Below are 22,633 nucleotides of genomic sequence, written 5' to 3'. Positions count from 1 at the left end.
TTTGCAGTGTAGGGCACCCACAACATGTATATTTATTTGCTAAATGCACACAATTGTCTGCTAAATGACTAAATGTGTTCATTTATTTGTGAGAAATATATTACTAGTCTATAAAAGAAACCAATGGCCTGAGAAAACACCTGCTTTTATTTGGTTTATCAAAAATGTACTTTGCATTACAGATGCTGTGTTGAAGATGATGATGATGTGTTCTTCATTAAGTGTTTTCTGGGTAGAGTGTGAGGACTTCAGCCTCTCCGATTCTCTCTGAAACACAAACAGATGATCCTTTATGAGAGTCTGTGAATTGGGACACTGGTAACACTGAATGTGTTTATTTTTGTTTGAAGGGAAGCATAGATATATACACTAGATATTGCATAGGGACCCTGAGCATGCGTCAATATCGCCGCCACATTGGTACAGTGCTCCCAGGACAAATGTCATTCAACCGCACTAGTCAAGACAGTGTTATTACGTGAAGATGCGGGACTTTAGCACTGTCTACGGGTGTAGTAACGAGCAAACAAAGAAAACAAAGCACAAAGGCAGAACATTTCATCGGTTAGATTTAGTTTTTTACGTTTGTGTATGTTATGAACTTTTGTGCTCAACAGGTAACGTTATTGATGATAACAGTCATTTACTGCATTCACCATACAGCAAAGCAGCTCCAACTCGCACTAAACACTCGGCTTATGCTAGTTTTGTTGAATAAAATCAGCAAATATTGCAAAAGAAATATGACAACGAGATGCTGCGCTGCCAGAAACTTGTATTATTGTCGGCTAACGTTAGTGAAAGTGTCGTTCGGGGGATTCATTCACAAGCGAATCGCTCCCTCCGTCAGTATGAGAAGTGAAGGCAGGAGAGGAGCTGTGTTTCAGGACATGATTAGATTAAATTTAACAGGGAGGGTGAATAGTACATTTCCATACACACAAACACAAGCTTCTTGTCAGGAATGCCCGTGCGGTCACTGATCCATCAATGTAGAACATTGTAGAACATTTTGTAGAACAATGCTTTAGCCCCAGGGCCCAATGTGTTCTTAATCCGGCCCTGCATAGAGTAGCTCCTCCCCTTTATAAAAAAACAGCCAATAGCGTTTAGTTTAATCACAGCTCTGCCAGTAAGAGTGGATGAGCTCAAGGGTCCTGATTCTCTGTGGTCATTAATAATCCCATGGCACTTCTGGTAAAGAGTAGGGGTGTGACCCGAGTGTCCTGGCCAAACTCCCACTATCGGCTCTTACGATAATGGCCTCCCAATCATCCCCATCCACTGAACTCACTTCACAGTGAACTTCACACTCTCCTGCTTTGCCAAGCCACGCCCCTCACATATGACCACGCCCATTTTATAATGTTTTTCTTCTTTCTAATTCTGAGGTCGAACTGACAGACGGGGATTTCGTGACCCTTTAATAACCGCTGTTCTCTGGCAAAAGTGCCACATGTGAAGTCAAGAACTCAAGAATGACAATAGAGCATTGATGACACTCCAGTTAACTCCAGTGCACATCAGCAGACACTCACCTGGTTCCTCTGGTAAGGTCTCTGAGCGGCGCAAACTGAGGAAAAACACAGATAATAAACTCATTAAATAACATCCAAAAGGGGATCTTTTGGGAACAGCTGAAGATTACAATAATGCAACATTTCTTCATATAATTAATCACTTAACATTACTTTTCTAATAAGTGCATTATTTATTTAATAAGAAACTCAATGTATTAATACAGTGTTTACTTCAGTAAGCAAGATAATTCATTCATTCATTCAGCTTAATCCCTTTATTAATCTGGGGTCGCCACAGCGGAATGAACCGCCAACTATTCCAGCATATGTTTTACACAGCGAATGCCCTTCCAGATGCAACCCAGTACTGGGAAACATCAATACACACTCATTCACACACACACACTCATACACTACGGCCAATTTAGTTCATCAATTCCCCTATAGCGCATGTGTCTGGACTGTGGGGGAAACCGGAGCACCCAGAGGAAACCCACACCAACACGAGGAGAACATGCAAACTCCACACAGAAATGCCAACTGACCCAGCCAAGGCTCGAATCAGCGACCTTCTTGCTGTGAGGTGATCGTGCTAACCACTGCGCCCTTAAAAATAATAAATATTTACATAAAAATAGAATTGCTCTCCCTCTCTAAATTGATTCATATGCTTTTTTCCATCTATATGTGGTGAGGCGTTACAGTAGGGATGTTTTCATTCACCTATTTTTATGTGCACTTTGGAATATTGCATTAAAGATGCTTAATGGAAATGCCAAGATGTGCATACATTTTGAAAATGGCCATAAAATATAAGCACAGCACACAGCTGAATAGGAAATAGTGCACATAAGCTCTGCTGTAAACACATTTAGGGAATAAACTCATCGGTCTGTGTGAGATGAGCTTTAGTTTTTGTCAGATGCTGATCAGATATGAATGTGTGTGTGAGAGTAATTGTGTCATTAATGTTAGTCTGCAGATATAAATGTGTGTGTGAGGGTGTGTGTGTCATTAATGTTGGTCTGCAGCTTTCCATGTTTCCAGCTTTCCATTGTTGCAGATCTAAAATGTTGTTGTGCTGATTGAAGAAGGCCTCAGCCCTCTCTCAGTCCGTCATCACAGTGCTTTATTCACTAATGTTTCATGTAATATTACAGTCTGTGCAATTCTAATCTTCATATGGACACTAAGGTAGTGATGGAGGTGTGCTGACCTGCTCCTGTGGGCTCTGCCGGCCGGCTCCAGCAGCAGATGTTCAGTGTTCAGTGGATCTGCAGACGTGTGGAGGCTCAGAGAAGAGCAGTCGCTCACCGCCTGTTTCAGTAAACCCTGAACCAGCTCCTTCTCTGAGCACAAGCACACTTAATGAGTCCTCATTAACACACAGATGTATATACTCACATGCACACACACAATATTTAAAGAAGCTTAGATATACACTTACCGGCCACTTTATTAGGTACACCTGTCCAACTGCTTGTTAACACAAAACTCTAATCAGCCAATCACATGTCAGCAGCTCAATGCATTTAGGCATGTAGACATGGTCAAGATGATCTTCTGCAGTTCAGAGTGAGCATCAGAATGAGGAAGAAAGGTGATTTAAGAGACTTTGAGGTATGGTTGATGCTGCCAGACAGGCTGCTCTGAGTATTTCAGAAACTGCTGATCTACTGGGATTTTCACGCACAATCATCTCTAGGGTTTACAGAGAATTGTCTGACGAAGAGGAAATATCTAGTGAGCGGCAGTTCTGTGGGCGCAAATGCCTTGTTGATGAGGTCAGAGGAGAATGGCCAGACTGGTTCCAGCTGATAGAAAGGCAACAGTAACTCAAATAAGCACTCGTTACAACCGAGCTCTGCAGAAGAGCATCTCTGAACACACAACACGGCCAACCTTGAGGCGGATGGGCTACAGCAGCAGAAGAGCACACCGGGTGCCGCTCCTGTCAGCTAAGAACAGGAAACTGAGGCTACAATTCACACAGACTCACCAAAACTGGACAATAGAAGATTGGAGAAACGTTGCTGCTCTGATGAGTCTCCATTTCTGCTGACACATTCGGCTCACAATTTGGCCTCAACAACATGAAAGCATGGATCATCCTGCCTTGTATCAGCGGTTCAGGCTGGTGGTGGTGGTGTAATGGTGTGGGGGAGATTTTCTTTGGGTCCATTAGTACCAATTGAGCATCAACGCCACAGCCTACCTGAGTATTGCTGCTGACCATGTCCATCCCTTTATGAGCACAGTGTCTCCATCTTCTGATGGCTACTTCCAGCAGGATAACGCAGCATGTCATAAAGCTCAATCATCTCAGACTGGTTTCCTGAACATGACGATCTCTGCCATGAAGGATTAAAGCAGTTCTGAAGGCTAAAGGAGGTCGACCTCGTACTAGTAAGGTGTACCTAATAAAGTGGCCGGTGAGTGTATATATTAGTAAAAAAGCATACTGAGGAAGATTTAGGACTTTCTGCTCCAAGAGCTTATTAAGGCATTACATTATATATTTAAAGGGTTATTATAAATATTAGGCCACTGAGATTATATGATTTATATGAGATTAGATTACTATTACTATAATGAATTAATTTACTATACTCTGTCAGTGTTTGAGTGATACTGTAAGTATTGCTGGTCTAAAGCTGAATACTCCTTATGCATATGCTATTTACTTTGTGCATTGTTAATCAACCAATCAGACAGGGCTTACCTTTGTCACTGGCCAATAAAAGCCACTGCTGGACCATGGAGAGCGAATCAGTTTGCAGGATCTGACACAAGAGCTCCAGCACCTGCACAAACACATCAGACTCATTCTTTTAATACTTAACAAGACAAACATCACTGATTCTTTTGCTTTATTCGACAAAAAAAAAAGAAATAATATATCAAGCTACATACAGTGGATTTCACTGATATAAAGCATAACCACTTTACATAGTCAAAAGTTGGGAGAGAGTCTTGTTTATTTTATTTCGGTTAGAATAAAAGCCTTTCATGTTTTGAGGTGTGTTACCTTGAGTTCCAGCCCCTCCAGCATATGTGTGTGTGTTGTCATACGCCGGTGGGACGTCCTGCTGCGTTTCTTTCCTCCCCAAGACGAGGACGGGATGATTCGGCCGGACTGGGATGAATACTGAGTCTTCCTGCGTGGAGCTTCATCATCCGCATGCTTCTGTGGCTTTATTTACAGACAAACACTTGCTTAATAAAATAAAAATAAATTGAAATATGCAACACATAATAATAATAATAATAATAATAATAATAATAATAATAATAATAATAAAAGTAAATAAAATTATTTTAAAAATTAAATAAAATTTAATTAAATTTAAATTTTAAAATAATTAAAAGGAATTAAATTAAATTAAAATAATTAAATAAAAACAGTTACATTAAAAAAGCTAAATTGTATTTAATTTAAAAAATAAAATTTAAATAAAAATTACATTAAACATTTAATACAGTTTAATTACATTTAATTACATTTTAAAAATAAAATTAAATAAAATTTACAAATTAAAGATAAAAATAAAATCATATTAAAAAGTAAAATTAAATTAAATTAAAAATTAAAGATAAAACTAAAATTACATTAAAAAGTAAAATTAAATTAAATAAAAAAGTTTTGTTATTAAAATTACATAAAAATGTAATTTAATTGAATTAAATTTAATCACATTTAAAAATAAAAATTACATTAAAATGAATTAAATTACATTAAAAGATTTAAGATAAAAACAAAATTACATCATAAAATTTTAAATTAAATTAAATTAAAATTACTTTAAGATGTATTTAAATTTAATTAAATTTAATTACATTTAAAAAAAATAATATTCTACTAATGTAATTTTATGTAATTAAATTAAATTACATAAAAATTAAAGATAAAAATTAAATTAGATTAAAATAAATAAACATAAAAAACATAATTGTATAGTGTAGTATAGTATAGTATGGTAATAAAATAAATTATAGTAATAATATAAAAATATTGCATTTAAGACATGATATAATAAAAATTATTATAGCTTATAAAATATGCAATTAAATATTATTATTCATTCCTTCATTCATTTTCTTTTCGGCTTAGTCCCTTTATTAATCAGGGGTTGCCACAGCGGGATGAACCGTCAACTTATCCAGCATATGTTTTAAGCAGAGGATGCCCTTCCACCTGCAACCCATCCCTGGAAAAAACATTCATACATACTCATTTACACACATACACTATGGACAATTTAGCTTAGCCAATTGAGCTGTACCGCATATCTTTGGACTGTGGGGGAAACCCGAGCACCTGGAGGAAACCCACGCCAACACAGGGAGAACATGCAAACTCCACACAGAAACGCCAACTGATCCAGCTGAGGCTCAGACCAGCAACCTTCTTGCTATGAGGTGAATGTGCTACCCACTGCGCCACAGTGCTGCCTAAATATTATTATATATATATTTTTTATAAATTAAATTTATATGCATTTTTAGTCAACACAATATATATGTTAATTAAGCAATGTCATTTCAAACGAGCATTTAATAAATAATTCTGTTTTTCAATCATGAATGTAATGTAAAATTTAATCAAATATTAGCATTTTTCTCAAACCCACACCTACTGTCATAAATCCAGTAAATCCTGCACATTTTAAGTGGCCTTATATGCATTTTGCAGAAGCTCTGCATTGCTTTAAAGCCATTTATAGCTTTCTAGTCATTTCACACAATCTAAACTAAACACCACTCCGAAGTTTTAATCTTTTTGTTGTTCATTCGAATGGTCAAATCAGATTTTGAGTCATTCAGAAGGCAAATACAAGCATTAATGAAGGACAAGAGCAGCCCTAATAAGAATATGATCAAATATATTAATAAATTGTTGAGTTTTACCTCAAGTTCTGGTTAAATCTGATCCTTTTACACAGTCTGAAATAGTCAAAGCTCCAGCTGAAATGGTTTACTGTAATGTCGCTGTGATTAAAAAGCTGTAAAGTGATGTTTAATGTGGGTGTTGTTTGAAGCATTAGTGTTTATGAATCATAAAGAGAGAAAATTCCACTGTGGAAAAGTGGAGCACTTTACTCATTTCAGAAGAGATGTAATGAATGGTAAATCATGGGAAATGCTCATCAGAATGTCCATTTTACACTTTATAATTCTTTTAATTATTTAATTCTTTAACAATCTTCAGTATAATAATGTTGAATTGTGTAAAATTATATTATTACACTTTATTGGAAAGCATTTAAGAGTTTTTTTTTAAATAAATTTTTATATTTTATTTATATTTTGTTTTACATTTTTATTTATTTTTTTATTATTTTGTTATTATTTGTTATTTTATTTTTAATAGGTTATTTTATTTCATATTTTAATTTATAATTTTTATGATTTTTTTATATTTAAATTTATTATAAAAATTTTTTTCATCTTTTAATTTTTTTTAAATATTTAATTTAATTTTACTTGTTGTTTTATCAGTTTTTTTCTTTAATTAATTTATATTTACTTTTTTGTGTTATTTTTGTTTTTATTTGAATATATTTTGTTATTTTTATTAAATATATTTAGTTATTTTGTATTTAGATGTTGATTTTCTTTCGTTTGTTATTTTATTATTTTTTATTGTTTATTTATTTATTTATTTAACTTTAATTGATTATTATTGTCTTAGTGCACTATTCATATAGGGGCAATTTCAGATAGAGCCCAATACTGTACCTCCCTCTTGTCATGTTGAGTCTCGGCCGCAGCTGAAAGAGTGATTTTCGTAGCCAAATCCTTTAGTTCCTCACGCCAGCTTTCAGAAATCAGCGCTGGAGAAAAAGATCAAAAGATGTATTAGACGTATGTATTAGAAAATACATCAACATTTTTCAGAAGAGCCACACAGAATGCTAGAGGATTACTCACATTACTGCTACTTACATGAAAAACACTACAGTAATTAATAGTAAACACTGTAGTATGTTTACCCATACTATAATAAAACACTTTACAATATCTGTTGTGGTGATTCTACTGTTGCTATGGTAACACACGAGCTACAGTAATTGATCTGTTGTAGTGATTCTACAGTTGCTATGGTAACACAACAACTATAATAATTGACCGGTTGCGGTGATTCTACAAGTGGTTTGGGAACACATAAACTACAGTAATTGATCAGTTGTGGTGATTCTACAGTTGCTATGGTAACAAAAACTACAAGAATTGATCTGTTGCGTTGATTCTACAGTTGCTATGGTAACACAACAACTACAGTTATTGATCAGTTGTGGTGATTCTACAGTTGCTATGGTAACACATCAACTACAGTAATTGATCTGTTGTGGTGATTCTACAGTCGCCATGGTAACACAACAACTATTATAGTTGATTTGTTGTGGTGATTGTACAGTTGCTATGGTAACACAACAACTATTATAATTGATCTGTTGTGGTGATTCTAAAGTTGTCATTGAGAATTAAGTAACTTGGAATATTGTGACTGACCAATAAAAATCAAGAATTTTCAGAGAGCTGTATAATAGCTTACATTAATGCAACATTACTGTAAATGTGTGGTTGTAAAATTCTCACTCTGTTTCTGTAAATGATAATTTCTCATACCTGCTCGTGGACCGGAGCGGTCAGAGCTGATCTCTGGTGTGAAAAACGCAGAAGAACGGCTCCCACTGACTGACACCTGACTCTTAATGAGCGGATGTGGACACAGCGGAGTGAAGGCGAACCAGTCATCATTCACCATACACACCGGCTTACCATTCAGCCCTTCAGGACACAAAAAACCAGCACAGATATGAGTCTACTGCAGTGTGCCAACACAAGTCAATTACTGTACATAAATGTGTACATAAAGTAATTAAAATATAACCTAAAAGTAGTCAGATTTAAAATTAATCTAAATGAAATGCAAAGATAGTCAGATTACATTACCATAAATGAGTACAAACATAATCTAAATGTAATCTAAAAGTAAGATTACATTACCATAAATGTTTAACAATCTAATCCAAAAGTAGTCAGATTACATCTCCACAAGTGTGTATCAAATGTAATCTACAGTAAATGTAATCCAAAAGAATTTAGATTACATTACCATAAATGTAATCCAAAAGTAATCTAAATGTAATCCAAAAGTAGTCTGATTACATTATCATAAATGCGCAACAATAGTAATCTAAATGTAATCCAGAAGTATTTAGATTACATTACCATAAATGTAATTCAAAAGTAATCCAAATGTAATCCAAAAGTAGTCAGATTACATAACCATTATTGTGTAATAAAAGTAATCTAATTGTAATTTCCAAAGTAGTCTGATTACTTTATCATAAATGCACAGAAGTATTTATATTTATTATATTATATTTATATCCAGAAGTATTTATATTACATTACCATAAATGTCATTCAAAAGTAATCCATGTATGTGTAATAAACGTAATCTAATTGTAATTCAAAAGTAGTCAGATTACGTTACCATAAATGCGTAGCAAAAGTAATCTAAATGTAATCCAAAAGCAGTCAGATTACAGTATCATAAAATTGTAACAATCTAATCCATAAGTAGTCAGATTACATTTTTATAAGTGTGTAACAAAAGTAATCTAAATGTAACCCAAAATAGCCAGATTACATGACCATAAATGTGTAACAATGTAACCCAAAAGTAGTCAGATTACATAACCATGAATGCGTAATAAAAGTAATCAAAATGTAATCCAAAAGTAGTCAGATTAAATAACCATGAATGCATAATAAACGTAATCTAATTGTAATCCAAAAGTTGTCCGATTATGTTACCATGAATGTGTAACAAAAGTAATTTAAATGTAATTCGAAAGCAGTCAGATTACATAATCATAAATGAGTAACAAAGAAATGTAATTCGAAAGTAGCCAGATTAATACGTTACACTTATTGTAATTAATGTTACACTTAAATGTGTAACAATGTAATCTAAACGTAATCAGATTACATTACCATGAACGAGTAACAAAAGTAATCTAAATGTAATCAAAAAATAGTCAGATTACATTACCATAATCGCATAACAAAATCAAAATGTAATTCAAAAATAGTCTGAATACTTTACCATAAATGTCTATCAAAAGTAATAAAAATGTAATCCAAAAGTAGCTAGATTACATATTCATACATGTGTAACAAAATTAATCTAAATGTAATTCAAAAGTATTCAGATTAAATTACCATAAATGTAATCCAAAAATAGTCTAATTGTAATCCAAAAGTAGTCAGATTACATTATCATAAATGTGTAACAATAGTAATCTAAATGTAATCCAAAAGTATTTAGATTACCATAAATGTAATCCAAAAGTAATCGAAATGTAATCCAAAAGTGGTCGATTACATTACCATAAATCCATAACAAATTCTAAATGTAATTCGAAAGATTTTAGATTACATTATCATAAATGTTTAACAAAAGTAATCTAAATGTAATCCAAAAGTATTCAGATAACATTAGCATAAATATGGAAACTAAATCTAACCTATTCTATAAGGGACTAAAGATTTTGTCATGTAATTTGTAATCAGTACCCCTACATGGCATTTTCAGGTGATACGGAAATGTCTGCAGATTGTAGCCCAATATTGAGTCTATTATGTAAATGTGTGTAAATACATATTTATTCAGTTATAATTTAAATTCGGTAATATTCTTTATCATATGAAATAATATTTGTCTTTTAGTAGATACAGTATATTATTATATGACAGATTTATTTTGTTTACCTAATGTTTCTAACTGAATTTGCATTGTAAACCTAATTTTAATCATTTTATTTCATGTGTTAAATATTTAGTTGCTATACTATAAAAATCATTCCACGTAAATCCACACACATACAAAATTCAACGCAGAAATATCTAAAAATGCAGTTCATCATCAGTAATGCTCTCACATGCAGATCAAACGCAGCATTATAAAAAGTGCAGTGACTGCCTGCTGTGCACGGGATTATTCACAGGATCACAGTCAGGTTTCACACAGGAATGAACACGATCACAGGTTCTTGAAGGCTGAAAGTCATCAAAGAAAGCAGCCGTGATGTAATGCATGTTGTTTTGATGATCATAAAATAAACTACTTCACAACTCTGGATCAGAGCTTTGTATTAATGAAGCGAGGCCTGTTTGTGCTTCACTTGACTCTGATCTTACATTAATTGCACAGCAGGATTTCTGTGTCTAAATCAGCAGCTTGTAGGGTTTGTTTTGTGTGTGTGTGTGTGTGTGTGTCAAATAATTACTTCATATTTTGCACGGAGAGGTTTAGTCTTGCGGATGTGACATCAATTCATAATGACAGCTGAAATGTCTCAGCTAAATTAAATGTTTAAATTGCTCGTGCATTTGCTCAGAGCACTTAAAAAGGATAAAAGACATAAATTATACACTGTAAAAAGCATTGCTTCCTTATTTTTGTTTTATTGAATCAAGTGAAAATTCCTTGTCAGTTTTATTGACATAAACTAGGCTGACTAGGAAGGTTATGCTAAAAAATAGTTAAAACCTGATTAAACTAATTTAAAAAAGTTGTCATGTTATAATTTAAGATGTAGAAATGACCGAAAATTCAACATAAATGTGCAATAAATGTATTTGACTGAATTAACACTAAATTTTTATTTTATTTTATTGGCGTCATGAAGGCTCAGTAGTTAGCACTGTCTTTACAGCAAGAAGGTTGCTGGTTTAAGCCCCGGCTGGGTCAGTTGGTGTTTCTGTGTGGATGTTCTCTCCGTGTTGGTACAGTCCAAACACATGCGCTACAGGGAAATTAATGAACTAAACTGGCCGTAGTGTATGAGTGTGTGTATGAATGAGTGCGTATGGGTGTTTCCAAGCCCTAGGTTGCAGCTGGAAGGGCTTCCACTGTATAAGCTGGAGGTTCATTCCGCCATGCCGACTCCTTATGACTAAAGGGACTAAGCTGAAGGAAAATGAATGAAAGTATTTTATTTTATATATCAACTTGATTTATAGTTATATTTATGATTTATAGTTATGTACATGATGTGATTTTTGTTTTATTGTGTAAACTACTGATTATGTTTCTTCTAAATTTAAAATAACAATTGAGATGTTTTCTGCATAAAATAACAAAAAGGAGCAATGCTGTGCAGATAAGTCGCAATTAAACAAAATAAAAGTTTGTTTTGACATATGTCTATGTGTTCATTCATTCAACTGTGCTACCATCATCTCTGCTACCATCAACTATGTTACCGTCGTCTCTGTTACCGTCAACTCTGCTACCGTCAACTCTGCTACCGTCAACTCTGCTACCGTCAACTCTGCTACGGTCAACTCTGTTATCGTCAACTCTGCTACGGTCAACTCTGCTACCGTCAACTCTGCTATCGTCAACTCTGTTACCATCCTCTCTGTTACCGTCAACTCTGCTACCGTCAACTTTGTTATCGTCAACTCTGTGATCGTCAACTCTGTTACCGTCAACAATATTACCATCAACTTCGTTATTGTCAACTCTATCATTGTCAACTCTGTTATTGAAAACTCCGTTACCGTCAATTCTGTTCCCGTCAACTCTATTACCGTCAACTCCATTACCGTCAACTATGTTATCGTCAACTCCATTACCGTCAACTATGTTATCGTCAACTTTATGATTTATAGTTATGTACATGATGTGATTTTTGTTTTATTGTGTAAACTACTGATTATGTTTCTTCTAAATTTAAAATAAAAATTATGACATTTTCTGCATAAAATAACAAAAAGGAGCAATGCTGTGCAGATAAGTTGCAATTAAACAAAATAAAAGTTTGTTTTGACATATGTCTGTGTTCATTCATTCAACTGTGCTACCATCATCTCTGCTACCGTCAACTATGTTACCGTCGTCTCTGTTACCGTCAACTCTGCTACCGTCAACTCTGCTACCGTCAACTCTGCTATCAACAACTCTGTTTCCGTCATCTCTGCTATCGTCGTCTCTGTTACCGTCAACTCTGCTACCGTCAACTCTGCTATCGTCAACTCTGCTATCGTCAACTCTGCTACGTCAACTCTGCTATTGTCAACTCTGTTACCATCGTCTCTGTTACCGTCAACTCTGCTACTGTCAACTTTGTTATCGTCAACTTTGTTATCGTCAACTTTGTTATCGTCAACTCTGTTATCGTCAACTCTGTTACCATCAACAATATTACCATCAACTTCGTTATTGTCAACTCTATCATTGTCAACTCTGTTATTGAAAACTCCGTTACCGTCAATTCTGTTCCCGTCAACTCTATTACCGTCAACTCCATTACCGTCAACTATGTTATCGTCAACTCCATTACCGTCAACTATGTTATCGTCAACTATGTTATCGTCAACTTTATGATTTATAGTTATGTACATAATGTGATTTTTGTTTTATTGTGTAAACTACTGATTATGTTTCTTCTAAATTTAAAATAAAAATTATGACGTTTTCTGCATAAAATAACAAAAAGGTGCCATTTTTCAAACATGTTTATATTAATATTTATGTCAATGCACAATATCAAGAAATAGGAAATCAAATGTGGTGGAATAACCATGACTTTTAGAAACGTTTTCTATAATTTTCTGCTTTAAATGACTGTTGTTTACATTTAGAAATAATGTCAGACATTTACAGAATTAAAAATCATATAATTTTACTACTGCTGTGCAGATAAGTCGCAATTAAACAAAATAAAAGTTTGTTTTGACATATGTACTGTATGTCTATATATTCATTTATTCATTTTACTTTAGCTTAGTCCCATTTATAAGGGGGTTGCCACAGTGGAATGAACCACCAACTATTCCAGCATATGTTTTACACAGCGAATACCCAAGCCAACATGGGGAGAACATGCAAACTCCATACAGAAATGCCAACTGACCCAGCCGGGACTCAAACCAGCAACCTTCTTGCTGTGAGGCCACATTGCTAATCACTGAGCCACAATCTTGTCACATAGATATTTACATTTATCTATAATTTGCATGATATACATTTATATTATATATATAAATATAAATAAACATTTTATGAAACATATGGTTGCATGTTTGTATTTATATAAATAAATAATAATGCATAATAAACTTTACATAGCACACACACATATATATATATATATAGTCAAAACAAACTTTATATATATATATATATATATATAGAGAGAGAGAGAGAGAGAGAGAGAGAGAGAGAGAGAGAGAGAGAGTTGAAGTCAGAATTATTCGCCCCCCTTTGAATTTCTTTCTTTTTTAAATATTTCCCAAATGATGTTTAACAGAGCAAGGAAATGTTCACAGTATGTCTGATAATATTGGTTCTTATGGAGAAAGTCTTATTTGTTTTATTTTAGCTAAAATAAAAGCAGTTTTTAAATTTTTAAACACCATTTTAAGGTCAATATTATTAGCTCCTTTAAGCGATATTTATTCTGACAGTCTACACCACAAACCATCGTTATACAATAACTTGCCTAATTACCCTAACCTGCCTAGTTACCCTAATTAACATAGTTAAGCCTTTAAATGTCACTTTAAGCTGTATAGAAGTGTCTTGAAGAATATCTAGTCAAATATTATTTACAGTCATCATGACAAAGAGAAAATAAATCAGTTATTAGAGATGAGTTATTAAAACTATTATGCTTAGAAATGTGCTGAAGAAATCTGCTCTCCGTTAAAATTAGAATTAAAATGAATTAGAAAATTAAAAAAATTAGAAAATAAAATTAGAAATTGGGGAAAAATATAGACAGGGGGGCTAATAATTCTGACTTCAACTATATATATATATATATATATATATATACACACACACACACACACACACACACACACACACACACACACACACACACACACACACACACACATATATATATATATATATATATATATATATATATATATATATATATATATATATATATATATATATATATATATATATAAATAAAAAGCAAACTTGTCATTCTACTCAGTGTCATTTATTTAATATTCTCTCACAAAAAAAATCTCCAAAGCAACAAAACTTTTAAAGCATCACAAGATTTCCTGAAAGCCTGTTTGTGCTTCTCTTGACTTTGATCTTACATTAATTGCACAGCATGCTTTCTGTGTGTAAATTAGCAGCTTGTGGGTTTTAAAAACAGAACCTCACATATTTTCCACCATTTGGTGTGAAAAACTGGCCATTAGATCTATGCAAATCAGGTGACAGCAGTTCAGGAAAACTGTGATTATGCAGAAGTTCATCATTAAAGTCTTTCACAGCACAGATTATTACACACACTCTCCTCATGTGGAGAGTCCTGCTGGCCGTTTGATAAAGGCTGCCCTTTATTATGCCAATGAACTAAATCAGGAGAAACACCCTCTTAAGGATTAAAGAAATGTTGTGTTTTTGTACAACACAATAATCTTCTTAGACTTTCTGCCAATGCACATTCATGACAAGACTGTTTTTAAGTTTAAGAACCTACTTAGAGGATATTTACAAATATTTATTTCTTAATATTTACATATTTATTCATTGATGGAAATCACAGACTTGACAATAATCATTAATTGCAATAAAATTAAACATTTGTAATATATTTTTCTGATGTATGAGATATAAATGAAATCACTTTACTGGCAATAGTTATTTTGAAAAGTAATATGCAAAACAGCAATGCAATATGTAGAATTGATTTTTTTCTGTGTTTAAATTTCACATGGAGTCTGGTTTAGGGTTAGCATCTGAAGCTAAAGCACAAAATAATTGAAATCGTCAACTCTGTTGTTGTTAACTCTGTTATTGTCAACTCTGTTATCGTCAATTTTATTACTGTCAACTCCGTTATCGTCAACTCTGTCACTGTAATTTCTGTTGTCGTCAACTCTGTAACCATCAACTATGGTATCGTCAACTCTGTTACTGTCAACTCTGTTATCGTGAACTACATTACTTTCAACTTTGATATCGTCAACTCTGTCACTGTCATTTCTGTTATCGTCAACTCTGTTACCATCAACTTTGGCATCATCAACTCTGTTATCGTCAACTATATTACTGTCAACAACATTATCGTCAACTTTTCATTGTCAACTCTGTTATCGTCAACCCTGTTACTGTCAACTCTGTTATCGTGAACTATATTACTGTCAACTCCGTTATCGTCAACTCTGTCACTGTCATTTCTGTTATCGTCAACTCTGTTATCGTCAACTCTGTTACCGTCAACTCTGTTACCGTCAACCCTGTTACTGTCAACTCTGTTATCGTGAACTATATTACTGTCAACTCCGTTATTGTCAACTCTGTCACTGTCATTTCTGTTATCGTCAACTCTGTTATCGTCAACTATATTACTGTCAACAACATTATCATCAACTCTGTCATTGTCATCTCTGTTATCGTCAACCCTGTTACCGTTAACTTTGTTACCATCAACTATATTACTGTCAACTCTATTATCATCAACTCTAGTATTGTTAACTCTGTTACCGTCAACTCTGTTATCGTCATCTCTGTTACTGTCAACTCTGTTGTTGTTAACTCTGTTATTGTCAACTCTGTTATCGTCAATTTTATTACTGTCAACTCCGTTATCGTCAACTCTGTCACTGTAATTTCTGTTGTCGTCAACTCTGTAACCATCAACTATGGTATCGTCAACTCTGTTACTGTCAACTCTGTTATCGTGAACTACATTACTTTCAACTTTGTTATCGTCAACTCTGTCACTGTCATTTCTGTTATCGTCAACTCTGTTACCATCAACTTTGGCATCATCAACTCTGTTATCGTCAACTATATTACTGTCAACAACATTATCGTCAACTCTTCATTGTCATCTCTGTTATCGTCAACCCTGTTACTGTCAACTCTGTTATCGTGAACTATATTACTGTCAACTCCGTTATCGTCAACTCTGTCACTGTCATTTCTGTTATCGTCAACTCTGTTACCGTCAACTCTGTTACCGTCAACTCTGTTACCGTCAACTCTGTTACCGTCAACCCTGTTACTGTCAACTCTGTTATCGTGAACTATATTACTGTCAACTCCGTTATCGTCAACTCTGTCACTGTCATTTCTGTTATCGTCAACTCTGTTATCGTCAACTCTGTTACCGTCAACTCTGTTACCGTCAACCCTGTTACTGTCAACTCTGTTATCGTGAACTATATTACTGTCAACTCCGTTATCGTCAACTCTGTCACTGTCATTTCTGTTATCGTCAACTCTGTTATCGTCAACTCTGTTACCGTCAACTATGGTAACGTCAACTCTGTTATCGTCAACTATATTACTGTCAACAACATTATCATCAACTCTGTCATTGTCATCTCTGTTATCGTCAACCCTGTTACCGTTAACTTTGTTACCATCAACTATATTACTGTCAACTCTATTATCATCAACTCTAGTATTGTTAACTCTGTTACCGTCAACTCTGTTATCGTCATCTCTGTTACTGTCGACTTTGTTATTGTCAACTATATTACTGTCAACTCTGTTATCGTCGACTTTGTTATCACCATCTTCGTTATCGTCAACTCTGTTATCGTCAACTTTGTTATCGTCAACTTTGTTATCGTCAACTCCGTCATCGTCAACTCCGTTATTGTCAGTTCCCTCATTGTCAACTCTTTTATCGTCAACTCCGTCATCGTCAAATCTGTTTCCCTCAACTCTATTATCTCCAACTAAAAAAAAAAAAACTCTGTTAACGTCATCTCTGTTATCATCTCTGTTATCGTCAACTCCTTTATAGTCAAAAAAAAAAAAAACTAATACTACTAATACTTCCCTTCTTAGACTTTACAGACCTGAAACTTGCCTACAGCACTTATTCATTGTTGCTCTTAGTTGTGTAAATTGCTTCCTTGTCCTCATTTGTAAGTCGCTTTGGATAAAAGCGTCTGCTAAATGACTAAATGTAAAATGTAAATGTAAACTATGTCATTGTCATCATATTGCACCTTAATTATCGTCACCTCTGTCAGTCATCTATGTTTTCGTCAACTCCGTTATCGTCAGCTCCCTCATTGTCAACTCTGTTAACGTCATCTCTGTTATCATTAGTTCTGTTATCGTCAACTCCTTTATAGTCAACTCTGTTATCGTCAACTCTGTCATTGTAAACTCTGTTCCGGTCAACTCCATTATTGTCAACTCTGTCATTGTCATCTCTGTTTTTGCAACTCCGTTACCGTTAATTCTGTTGTCGTCAACTCTGTTACCCTCGGCTCTGTTACCGTCAACTCTGTTACTGTCGAGTCTATTACCATCAACTGCGTTACCATCAACTGCGTTACCGTCAACTCCGTTACCGTCAACTCCGTGTGTGTGATTTAGATTGTGTGTGTGTTGAGCGTTTACCCTGCATGTGTCGAACTCTGTGTGGGTGTGGGTTGTGTCTGGAGAAGAAGGAATGATGGCTGAGCGTCCCGAAGCGTAGGCTGCCCCTAGTGGTAGCTCTGGATCCTGCAGACTCACGCTGCACTGAGCTCAGATCAGCCCTAGACACAGACACATTCGCCTGCTGCTCCGACTCATCCATAATGTCTGCAGACACGAGCAAATGTTAACCTAACTGCCAACACTTAAAGTACACATGAAATAAAACTAAGCATATTAATATTGTTAGCTCACATTGCTAGTATTGTGCTGAACAATTCATCTGTGCATGTCATTCGGAACAAAACAATAGTTTGCTCCTGTAATCTTTAATTGAAATCTGAAAATGCACTTCCTGTTTGTTCTCCGTTAAATTCTCAGATTAGGTCTGTCTTAATCTTTCTGAATGACACGCCTACTTTACTACATCCAATCAGCTCACACCAGAAAAAACAAGCCACGCCCACTGTTATCTAATTTAATATTGCGTTTCTCAAGGAACTTCACAGACACAGATTCCGGTTCATGCAGACTTCAAGAAGCAGTTCTAACAGTTAACTAGCAACTGAGTATTTGTCTATTATAACCACACACACACCCTAAACACACACATGCGCACTCCAACACACACACCCCAATGAAACACACATGCACACTCCAACACAAACACACACACACACTCCAACACACACACACACACACACACACACACAAACACACTCCATCACACACACGCACACTCCAACACACCCACCCCGATGAAACACACATGCACACTTCAATACAAACGCACAAACACACGCACACATAAACACACTCCATCACACACCCTAAACACATACACGCACACTCCAACACACACACCCCAATGAAACACACATGCACACTCCAACACACACACACACACACACACACACACACACACACACACACACACACACACACACACACACACACACACACACACACACACACACACTCTCTCTCTCTCTCTAACACAGACAAAAAAAAACAAACACACAAACACTTCAACACACACAAACCCCACAAACAAACACGCCCACATGCACACACAAACACACACCCCAAAAACACACGCCAACACATTCCAACACACACCTCAACCAAACCCAAACACACATACAAACACATACATCCCTCAACTAAACAACTCACTCCAACTCACACACACACATGCACACTCCATCACACACACACACACGCACGCACACGCACACGCACACACACACACACACACACACACACACACTAAAGGTCACATTTATCAAGACAAATGCATATGCTAAAGAATCCAGAAATTAATTAATATACTATAAAGAAATTTAATTAAATTACTATTAAATTATAAAATATACTATATTGTATTGTATATATATATATATATAGTCACACATATAAAACCTGTAATGTTCAGACACATTAACTTTCATCTCTTTGTTTGTCGGGTTTATTAACTAAAGCAGTGGTTCCCAACCTGGGGTCCGCGCCCCCCTAAGGGGGGCGCCAGAGTTCACAGGGGGGGCGCGGGAGAGGATAAGTTTTGAGGTAGAAAAAGGCATAAAAATGGTCCACTATTATAAAGGGCTTTGCAATTAATCGAAAATCCGATTTAGATTTCGGTTTTAAACGATTATAAAAAGCATTAATCGAGATAAATGATTATTGCATCATATTTCGCCACAGTTGTACACGTGTTGCTCTTAAAAGCGCGAAAGAGCTTATGTGTGTGTGCAGCACGATCACGCAGTAAGAAGCATGCAACATTCACTCTCATTCGCACACTGAGACGAGCAGAGGAGCGCAGACATCTAAAGTCATCTTAACGTGAACGCTTTAATGGTCAAATAGGTGTCAAAACGCGGTGTTTAGTGATTATTAACATTAACCCTCATTTGTATAATGAACAAACGAGTTGAGGATCAAAAGACGTGAAAGAGAAACCATTAAAGATACAGCGCGCTATAATCCTTCTGCCGCCTGTTTTTATCATTATTAAACAAACGTAACGAGAAAATCCTCGCTGCTCTTGACTGAAGGACTGCTGTAGCTAAAGTGTTTTTCTTACAGTGAAGATGCTTAAAGCACAGTTTGTTTCATATTTTTATTCTATTGTATTTATTTCTCTTTTCTTTGCAGGGTGGAAAATAACTGTATGTATACAGTTGAAGTCAGAATTATTAGCCCTCTTGAATATTAGCAAACCTTTTCCTGCCCAATTTCTGTTTCATGGAAAGAAAATTTAATAACTTATTTCTGAACATAATAGTTTTGATATCTCATTTCTAATTACTGATTTCTTTTTGTCTTTGCTATAATGACAGCACATAATATTTTACTAGATATTTTTCAAAATACAAGCATTCAGATTAAAGTGCAGTTCAAAGGCTTAATTAGAGTAATAAGGCAAGTCATTATAACGGTAGTTTATTCTGCAGACAATCAAAAATAAATATTGCTTAAGGGGGCTAATAATATTGACCTTAAATTGGTTTCAAAATATTTAAACCTGTCTTTATTCTAGCTAAAATAAAACAAATAGAAGAAAAAATATTATAGGAAATACTGTTAAAATTCCTTGCTCTGTTAAACATAATTTGGGAAATATTTATAAAAAAAAAATCTCAGGAGCGCTAATAATTTTGACCTTAACTGGCAATGGTTTTGAATAATCGTGATTACAATTATGACCAAAATAATCGGGATTATGATTTTTCCCAAAATCGAGCAGCCCAAAAAAATAAAAAATAATCTAAACACATGATTAAAATTCCAACATAATAGTGAAAATAATTAAAATAAATAACTTTAAATAATTATTTAAATTTTGCTCACTCGCGCAATCTGCTTGTCAACGTGTCGTAAAGGCAAAATCAAAACAAAAATGGCAGACAAACGTAAATGCATTGATTCTTCAGAGGCGAAGAAAAAGATTAGACAGTATGACAAAGCCTACCTAAATTTTGGTTTTATTGAAGGCCAAGACAAGTTAAAACTGATTAATTAATATTTTCTATACATATTACTATATATTAATATTACACAAACACACACACACACACACACACACACACACACATATATATATATATATATATATATATATATATATATATATATATATATATATACACACACACAGTACATATGTGTGTGCGTGCGTGCGTGTGTATTTATATGGTGGGGGGGCTCCAATGTTTGTATATGTTTATTGGGGGGGCCCCAAAGAAAAAGGTTGGGAACCACTGAACTAAAGGATCTGATGGTTGATTTTAAAGTTTTTAATTGAGATTTTCTTTCAATTAAACCTAAAAATTAACTTAAACAGCAATTAAACCCCTGACTGAGAAATTAAATTAAATTCTACTCAAAGTTATATACAAAGTTAATGAAGCAATCAGTATTTTAGAGTAACTCACCAACACTGCGCACAAAGTTTTCCCAAGGGCTTCTCTCAGGTCCTGTGACACAAAAGCAAATGTTGTGCACTTCTACAGACAATCTATCATCCTTTCAGCCATTCACACACTATAAAGAAGCTCATTCAGGCATTCATCGATTTTCAGGCAAAAACAGCAGCTGATTAGTAGGAGATTATAATAAATGTGCTGCTCACCTCCGGCCAGTGTTTTCTGTCTGATGTTTGTTTGGGTTGCTTGGAGACTCTGAACAAAGAGAGACTGAAGCTCCAATAGCAGAGCAGAAACTCACTTTATTTCCACATTTCCATTTATTTATACACTTTCATCCAGAGCACATAACAAATGAGGACACAAGAAGCACTTTAGAGCAGCAGAGAGCAGAAGTATATTGATGCCATGACCAAGTTAGTTTAACACAACAGTATCTGGATGCAGACTTTATGATGCAAGCTGAGACTGCGTCACTCAGCGATGCAATGTCAGACACAATGCACTCAATGGAGTGAGTGACGTCACTGTGACGGGTAGGGTTAGGGGTGGGGTTAGGTGAGAGCATTACAAAAGCATTGGATGCAGCTCAGATTACACTGCACCAGGTCTGCACCTAGACCCCTCTCGTTTAACAGGGCATTTATTTATTTATTTTAATTTATTTTACTTAAACGATTTCATTTTAATTTATTTATTTTAGGGGGTGACACGGTGTCTCAGTGGTATCGTACTGTTGCCTCATAGCAAGAAGGTTGCTGATTCGAGTCGTAGCTAGGTCAGTTGGCGTTTCTGTGTGGAGTTTGCATGTTCTCCCTGTGTTGGTGTGGGTTTCCTCCAGGTGCTCTGATTTCCCCCACAGTCCAAACACATGCACTATATGGACACAACACAACTGTTCATAGTGTGTGTGTGTGTGTGTGTGTGTGTGTGTGTGTGTGTGTGTGTGTGTGTGTGTGTGTGTGTGTGTGTGTGTGTTTGTGTGAATGTGAGAGTTTATGGGTTAAACAGTAGCAGAACTGCAGAATCACCACAACCGATCAATTACTATAGTTGTTGTGTTGCCATAGCAACTGCAGAATCAACACAACAGGTAAATTACTATTGTTGATTTTTTACCATAGCAACTGCAGAATCACCACAACAGATCAATTACTATAGTTGTTGTGTTGCCATAGCAACTGCAAAATAACCACAACAAATCAATTACTATAGTTGTTGTGTTACCATAGCAACTGCAGAATCAC

At 34.9% G+C, this 22,633-nt stretch overlaps 1 protein-coding gene across 1 annotated transcript; it reads right to left on the bottom strand.

Annotated features, from left to right (window-relative positions):
- Positions 1–128: 128 nt before the first annotated feature.
- tbata (thymus, brain and testes associated) lies at positions 129–21,643 on the bottom strand. The gene is made up of 10 exons (XM_087277083.1): positions 21,593–21,643; positions 21,396–21,437; positions 17,941–18,126; positions 8,151–8,312; positions 7,260–7,354; positions 4,549–4,713; positions 4,243–4,324; positions 2,737–2,869; positions 1,539–1,573; positions 129–267 (listed from the first exon to the last, which is right to left on the bottom strand). Exons 3-10 carry the CDS (start codon positions 18,119–18,121, stop codon positions 218–220), a joined length of 903 nt encoding a protein of 300 aa, XP_087133209.1. The 5' UTR covers positions 18,122–18,126; positions 21,396–21,437; positions 21,593–21,643; the 3' UTR covers positions 129–217.
- Between the last annotated feature and the right edge of the window lie 990 nt (positions 21,644–22,633).

The sequence above is a fragment of the Danio rerio genome, chromosome 12, assembly GCF_052040795.2.
Source record: "Danio rerio strain M-AB ecotype USA chromosome 12, GRCz13ab, whole genome shotgun sequence".
NCBI classification, from domain to species: domain Eukaryota; kingdom Metazoa; phylum Chordata; class Actinopteri; order Cypriniformes; family Danionidae; genus Danio; species Danio rerio.
The sequence above is the reverse complement of the archived record's forward strand: the minus strand, read 5'-3'. Positions and strand labels throughout refer to the sequence as shown.

Excerpts from the sequence above, each read along its gene's own strand:
- tbata (XM_087277083.1), bottom strand. The coding sequence starts at position 18,121 with ATGGATGAGTCGGAGCAGCAGGCGAATGTGTCTGTGTCTAGGGCTGAT. Across the intron at positions 4,714-7,259 it reads CTCAACATGACAAGAGGGAG|CCACAGAAGCATGCGGATGA; the intron begins GTACAGTATTGG and ends CTGTAAATAAAG. Across the intron at positions 1,574-2,736 it reads GGCAGAGCCCACAGGAGCAG|TTTGCGCCGCTCAGAGACCT; the intron begins GTCAGCACACCT and ends GTTTTTCCTCAG.